Source organism: Pholis gunnellus, assembly GCF_910591455.1.
Source record: "Pholis gunnellus genome assembly, chromosome: 10".
NCBI classification, from domain to species: domain Eukaryota; kingdom Metazoa; phylum Chordata; class Actinopteri; order Perciformes; family Pholidae; genus Pholis; species Pholis gunnellus.
Window position 1 is genome coordinate 8,878,079 of NC_136537.1, and position 7,985 is coordinate 8,886,063.

The 7,985-nt window shown below is 46.3% G+C and overlaps 1 protein-coding gene across 1 annotated transcript; it reads left to right on the forward strand.

Annotated features, from left to right (window-relative positions):
- Positions 1-4,348: 4,348 nt before the first annotated feature.
- On the forward strand, positions 4,349-7,588 carry gabrp (gamma-aminobutyric acid type A receptor subunit pi; the record flags this gene model as incomplete). Its single annotated transcript, XM_079167742.1, has 9 exons — positions 4,349-4,401; positions 4,532-4,644; positions 4,771-4,838; positions 4,953-5,170; positions 5,892-5,974; positions 6,156-6,293; positions 6,397-6,549; positions 6,958-7,151; positions 7,256-7,588. 9 exons carry the CDS (start codon positions 4,349-4,351, stop codon positions 7,586-7,588), a joined length of 1,353 nt encoding a protein of 450 aa, XP_079023868.1.
- Between the last annotated feature and the right edge of the window lie 397 nt (positions 7,589-7,985).

Consider the following 7,985-nt stretch of genomic DNA (forward strand, 5'->3'; position numbering starts at 1 on the left):
AATGCTGTGCCATGCTCTGTGAGCATTGCCTTCAAAGCATTTTAATTATACTTTTGTGAATATTCTGTTCTTGGGGGACCAGGCAGCTAATGTCACACATAAAAACACTTCGCCAAAACTTTGACTGCAAAGAGATGAAAAGTGGAATTATGCGGAAATGATGGGGGACGATAACAAGACTGCCTGACAGATAGAAAGGAGACTTTGGGATCAACGAGTGGAACGACAAGAGTTAAAAAGACTGAGAAAAGACAAAAGGGAAAAAAAGAAGTGCCTTAAGCTCTGCCTCAGATAACGCCTAGGGCATAGAGCCTGAGTAAGTAGACCTTCTGGGAAACAAAGAGTTGAGAGAGGAATGTTAAAGTACGACTTCATGTCCATTTCTTTTCTGAAGAAAGACAACAGAAAACACAACAGTCACGGGGAGACATGCCAGCTGGCTCAGAGCGGAGGCTAGCGCCTAGAGACTACGTCACGTTGAATTATACGCGTTCCTCCAGGACATGGCAGCCGTCACAAGTCATTTAGGGGAGATTTATCACTGTCCGTCTCATGAGCAGTCCTGTGACATTTCCATTTGTCACATGACAGCAAATCTACAGGCCAAAGCATGGGCCGCAGACACGGCCAACGCTTGAAACACGGTGTCGTCAAAATGCTTTTTTTCTCCCCTCTCCCTCACGATAGAGCGGCAGCGAGAGGCACGGACAGAGAAATAGAAACGGAGTCGAAGACAGCGAGCCGAAGAGATTCAGAGAAAGACGGTTACGCAACAGGGGATTGATGGGCAAGAAACCAGAGTGCAGCACTAAGTGTTCTTGACTGGACAGAAGATGTGAGGGGAGGATGTGTGCATGTATGAATGGATGGATGGATGAATCGATGGATGGATGGATGAATCGATGGGTGGGAGAGCAAACTGGAGGCTATAAAAAGGTGAGATCAGAGGAGCAATAGTGGAGACGAGTGACAGATAACTGGGAAGTCCAATTGCTGTCCACGTATGCATTCAGCGGGGAGCCGTTAGCCCTGGATAACTTGATTGCATTTCAAATGAAAAATGAAGTAAGGGGGTGATCAAAAGGGACCAGTTATTGATATGTGGACCTTAATGAGTGAGGCAGAGACTGGAAGGCTCTTCCCCCGCGGTGTAGCTCTAAACACACGCCTAATGCAAGCCCAGCATTAGGCGCAGAAATGCACGTCCTATTCAAATGATCATTCTAATGCTGTGGATTGGGTCTTTCATAAGACCACTACGCTTTAAATCAATTGCATTTTGATCAATCGACCGGTGACAGTTGCGGCGAAGCTCAGGCCTAGTTAGCTTTTGGCACGTTTTCTAAAGCCGGGGCATTCGGATTTAACTGCAGCGGCTGCCAAACGTCTAGTATATATATGTATCTGTGATTTTTACAAGACATTAAAGTTGAATTAACCAATTAGAGCAGCCGTAAAAGAACAGGAAGCTGGCAATAGTCAGAGCGTGCAAAGTGAGCTAGCCAATAAAGGAATTTTGAGAAATGTGGAGAGATACGTAGGATTTTACAAGCATTTAAGTGGCGAGAGAAGTAAAAAAAAAAACATATCACAGACAGATGTTAAAATGCAGGCAGGTAGGCAGAGGCAGTCAGCTGGATGCTGACTAACAATGAGTTGTCTGCCACTGCGACATCTCTGGTCCGACCATAATTATTCATTCGCCCCCTAACACACAGATCTGACATCCTCCCCCCCCAGGTGCTTCTCAAACGTCTCCATTTGTCTCTGTCACTGTCAGGGACTGTGACTGTATGTGTGTGTGTGTGTGTGTGTGTGTGTGTACTCCGATTTACAGGGTGAATGGAAATCAGATTATGCTATGTTCATTCCACAGCACTCCTCACCATTATCATTAAATGTAAAAAAAAAAAAAAGAAAGATTTCAGCCACCAGAGCATGAAATTAAGAATAGCAGGGATTTCCGCAGTGAGATGCTGATGCACTCAAATAGCCTGAAACATATCAGTTAACAAGAGCACTCAGTGCTGGGCAACGCAGGCTGGGAAAGCAATAGGCTGCAGCGGGTCGATGGTGTGGGCTGAAATCCTATAAGGCGTTATTTGGCTGAATACCCTCAAGGCCTTCACACAGATGCTGGAACTCCTTCCAATGGGCCCTCCGAGGTCAGGCATTACAATCAGAGTTGAAACTTGGAGAACGAACAGCATACAGATCAATCACACATGTGTCGCCGATGCTGGAGCTGAGAGATTAACCGTTTAGCACAAAAGGGTGCTTTGGCTGACTGCTGTGTGTGTGGATAAGTCATCACCATCACCACCCTAATTACAAATTTCACAAAGGGATTCTGCTCCTGGTTATTACTTCCAGAAACATCAACCGATGTGCACAGCAGCAGATATCGTAAAGAGGGTTTAAGGAGTGAGACAAGACATGGATACCATTTCCAATAAGGTTTAATGAGAGGCAAACATGGAAAAGTAGTCTTTAACGATCTCTTCATATCACACAATACGTGGGTATTTTGGAGACGGAGCTGAGAGGAAACCTACTCGGATGATGACACTGATGCAAGGGAACGGAGTTGGAGGTGAGGAGGGAGAGGGCACGAGGGAATGAGACAGAGGAGAGCTTTGAAGCCCAGAAGGAGGTGCGGTGTCAGTATAAATTGGAGGGAGGTAGATAGAGATTAAGGGCCCAAAAGAATTAAAAAAAGACGAAATGAGGGAGAGAAAAATAAGTGATATGGCGGATCACTCTGGATGGTAATGTGTGTGCGTACAGTATATGTGTGTGTGTGTGTATGTGTGTGTGTGTGTGTGTGTGTGTGTGTGTGTGGGGAGGTGGGGGGCAGTGAAAAAAGAAGAGAGAGATGCAGCAGAAATGAGAGGGTGAGTGGCATGAATGGAGAGCGAGAGAGAGAGAGAGAGATAGGGAGGGAGGGGGTGCACAGACGCTCATGTGGGGGGATGAATACAGCTGTGCAGAGAGACAGATGCACAAACAACAAAACAATCAGCACTAGCCCACACACACACACACACACACACACACACACACATACACACACCAGGACCAAATGATTGAGGCAACTGAGGTTCGTCTTTCAGATCGAAGAAACGCCGGGATTTAAATCACTGATAACCGAAGAAGGAGGGAAATCTCAGCCACTCGCAACACTTGGGGCAGCGGAAGACAAGAGTGGGGGAGGAAACAAAGAGAAGTGGAGTGACCCGAGGAAACAGGTAGGAGAAAGAGACCAAACCTAAGAATGAGAACATTGTGGGTGTCATCAACAAAAATGTATTGTATAAAAAGACAAAATGCAAACTATTTCTTTGCGAAGGTAAAGAAAGGAAATATATTATGACTCAATATATGAATCGCTAGTTAGTTGATGCATGGCTTAAGGGAAAGAGTTGATGGGAAGTGTGAACTGAAGGAGTAATGAGAGAAGGGAGCGGGCAGCCATGAACCAACACAAATAATCGTCAACAAATGTGGTGGCATGAATTAATCAACAACTGGCATGCGTAGAAAAACAACCCTAATGACATTCTATGGCTCTTTAACTTTCATTATGGCGGTTCGACAAGCAAGCGCCGCAGCATCACTCATACTGGCAGCGCCGTGTTAATAATACATTGCATTTTTAGTGGAAATCCTCTGCTGAGGTTCTGGGGAACGTGTGGATGTAATGGGAACGGCTGAAGACGAATGAGAGATTTTGATTATCCAATGAAAGTAAGACGTAATCAGGGCTAAAGTCTATTGCTGACGGTGAGATTTATCTGTAAGAGGAGTAACGACTAGATAATGGGGAATCCTTGATGAGTTGAGACTGGATTAGTTATAAGAGGGGGGAGGGGGAGGGGGGGGGGGGGGGGGCTTTGTGAATAAATCATGAGGTCGCAGCCACATTAATCAGCAGGTGACAGACTATAACACACACTTACAAGCATGGTAACAGGTAGGTAGGCGCACGCATGTCTTATCTAGATACTGCCCTCCATCTCTTTCTGTATTTTTAAGCAGCTACTAATGAATGCATATAACGGGGAGGGGGAGATCGATACACGTTTCCGCAAGTGTGAGGGCCGGGAGGAGGGACAGTTTTATAACATTAAAGGGTGAGAGTGAACGTCTGCTGTGCTGCTACGTCCCCCCCCCCCCCCCCCCCCCCAAGTGTTTGGGATCACGCTCGGTGAGGTGCTGCCACCTCATGGTGAAACGGTGCCATCCCCTGTGATGTGACAGGTTCTTTATGGGTTCTTCACCTTTTCCGTTTGTCACGTCTCCCCCGAGCACAGCTGCTGACCTCTGACCTCTGCCCCGCCGATCCACGATGTCCGTCCCGCTGCACGTGCTGCTGACCCTCTGCCTGACCGCCACACAGGGGTGAGAAAAAGAAAAAAGGGTTTAAAAACACGTTGATATTTTCATCGATTTGAAATGCACTTCCTCAGCTCGTGTTCTACTCCAACTTTTATGGTTCCCTCTCCGTCTCTCTCTTTGTTTTTTCCCTCAGTGGTTGTACGTATTCTAACAACCACTGGGGAGAATGGAATGACTCTCAGCTGCAGCCAACGATTCAGAAGCTGATGAAAGGATACAACCGCTACCTCAGACCCAATTTCAATGGTAGGAATGAGCTTGAGTGAGTGTTTCATCGAGTTTGAGTCGATGCAAATGTGTTGTGTGTGTGTGTGTGTGCGTCCCTAACTGAAAACAGACTCCTTTCCAAACCTCCCTCTCTGTCTTTGATAGAGGGCCCTGTGGAAATTGGAATGAGTCTCGACATCGCCAGCATCGATGCCATCTCTGAAATCAATATGGTACACAACCTCTTGTTTTGTGTCAGTGGGTGACTGAGTGTGCGCTGAAGAAATGAATGAATTGAAAAATTCTTGAAAATTCTTGAAAATCTTCTTTACATCTTTACTTTTCAGGACTACACCGCAACCATCTTCCTCCGTCAGCGCTGGCGGGACTCGAGGCTCGTGTTCCCCGGAAACGAGAGCGTCAGCGTGGACGGCCGCCTCGTGTCACTGCTGTGGATCCCCGACACCTTCATCCCCGACTCCAAGCGCTCCTTCCTGCACGACGTCACGGTGGAAAACCGCCTCATACGCATTTTCAGCAACGGAACCGTTCTCTATGCCCTACGGTACAGGTTGACGTATATTGATTTCCCATTTACTGATATTTGATAAAAGCTCGAACAGGAAAAAAAAAAAAAGGGTGAAAGGGAGGAAGGAGGGGAAGGAAAATCTACTGAGGTTTTTCTTTAAATACCAAGCTGTTTTCATGATTGTCGTGGTAATCAAGCATGAATTCGCCTTGGGTTGTACTGAAAAAAGAAAAAAAAAGGCACTTATGTGTCATGACTCAGTCATATAACTTGAGGGAATGCCACTGAATTTATGTATTTTTCATGGCCTTCAAAACTGTTCAGACTGTGTTAGGGAGTGACCCACGGCCACAGTCTGATCCGTCATGTCGCACTGATGCAGAACTGGGACGCTTTATTGAGGACAGAAAGGGCAGTGTTGTGCAGGATGTTCCCAATTTAATATTATTTTGAATCATAGGAGCAGTCTGATTTTATAAAAAGGAAGATCCAAGTTCTACGTGTTTGTCAATCAAAAAGCTGCTATGTTACTTGTTTTCAAATGTATTTATCATGTTTTGGGTTAGAACACTAAGTGAGTAATATATCCCCACTTTCATTGAACTGCAACAAGTCAGCATCATATTAATGGTCTTTGATCTGCTGATATTTGCCCGGTGGGGAGACTAGTTCTCTAGTTATTAACAGCCCGGTCGTACATGAACGGAGTAACAGTGTTGTTGTTGTTTTTTTCGATCTTGCTGTGATTACACAACAGCATCACGGCTACGATTGCCTGCAACATGGACCTGACCAAGTACCCCATGGACAGACAGGTGTGCACCCTGCAGCTGGAGAGCTGTGAGTACCTGTGAGCGCCATCAAGTGTGGACATTCATCACCATCATGTCATCCTACTCATCACCATTTTCATCATCATCAGTGTAGTGAGTATCAAACTGAAGAGACAATGTTGACATTAGCAGGTCAGCAGGCCTTAACTTGTGTGTGCGTGTGTGTGTGTGTGTGTGTGTGTGGTCAGGGGGCTACAACCTGCAGGATGTGGTGTTCTACTGGACCCGAGGGAATGATTCAGTGAAGGGTCTTGACATCCTGCGGCTGGCTCAGTACAGCGTGGAGAGCTACTACACATCGGTGTCAGAGGCCGTGTACGAGACAGGTAGGACACTTTCAACTCCCAGAATCCCCCCTGACACACAGAGCTTATAAAACAAGAGAACACATCTGATACATCACCTTCAAAATCTCGTCTCTTCACGCAGGACAATACCCCAAGCTGGTGTTGCATTTCGCACTGCGTAGGAACGTGCTGTTCTTCATCTTGGAGACGTACGTTCCCTCCGTCCTGCTGGTGGTTCTCTCCTGGGTCTCTTTCTGGATCAGCCAGTCCTCGGTTCCAGCTAGGACCTGCATCGGTCAGTACCAGACCTCTCACTGCAATGCAATGCAAAGTGTCATAACGTGGGTACATCTAAGTGCAGCCATTTGAATTATTATCGTAAAGAAAATGAAGTATTGATTTGCTGGATGACCTTATGGATGACTCCGTAACATACTGATGCACAGACATAACATGGTCAGGCAGATGTGCACAAAGCAGATACAATACAAACAGTGTTGTGTTTACAGATTATTAAATGAAGGAGTCAGCTGTCCTGCATCTATGAGAATATAGATATCAATATTCAACACAATTTGACCCTCATATAAAAGAGCAACAGCAAAAGCAAAGGAAAAAAACAATCACGATACCAATACATGGATTAGAGGTTCATCCACCACCGTGCATTATGAAAACAACACTGTGATGATGTATTTTCCAGGAGTGACAACAGTCCTGACAATGACCACGCTGATGATGGGCGCCCGCACTTCCCTGCCCAACGCCAACTGCTTCATCAAGGCCATCGACGTCTACCTGGGAATCTGCTTCACCTTCATCTTTGGCGCACTGGTGGAGTACGCCTGCGCCCACTTCTACACCATGAAGCACCACACCATCGAGGACCTACACAGGGTGAGGCAAATGTTAACATTCAAATACGAAGGGAACTCATTCAAAAGATAATAAATAATAGATCATAAAAAAAAAAAAACATTGTGATCTGTCCCGTCTACCAGGAGCTTCAGAGGGAGTTCAATGAATCCAACGGCAACGGCTCCTTCCACATCGTCAGGTCCACCCACCCGAACCAGTCCGTGGTGATCGGCTCCACCGCGGAGGAGCCCGCGGAGCAGTCGGCCAACAGTGACACGAGGAACATTGCTGGAGCCAACGAGAAGGCGCCGGGACAGGGCTGCAGCCCGTCTTCGGTGAAGGGCGCGTTGTGTCGGGTGGTGTCCGTGTTCGTCGTGGAAAACCCGCACGACATTGACCGCCGCGCTCGCAAAGTTTTCCCCACGGCCTTTCTCTTTGTCAATATCCTGTACTGGCTTTACTATCTCTTTCTCTGAGCGCCGGTTTCTGAGTTCACTTCCTGAAAGCAGCTACACCTCCTCATTTGAGACCCCGATACCAGGCGCCACTGCCTGGATTTAAGCTGATCATACAAGCTTTTTTTGTATCAGATGAATAAAACCTCTTTGTCCCACAGACAGGGCGACAAAGTGATGAAAAGCAGTTGAGTTAGGAACCAGAAAGTCTTCTTTGTAGCACACTCCGTATTGAAACCTATAATTATATGAATGGGTGGCTTCTAACATTTTAACATGTAGAAGTGACGATACAAAGCCTGTATCCGTCTATTTAATTACAATTCCACAGAACAAATGAGGACGAGTTAGTTGTAAACAATAGGCTGCCTGAACTGCATTGAATTGCCTTTATTAAGTGACTGCTGTAGATGTGAGT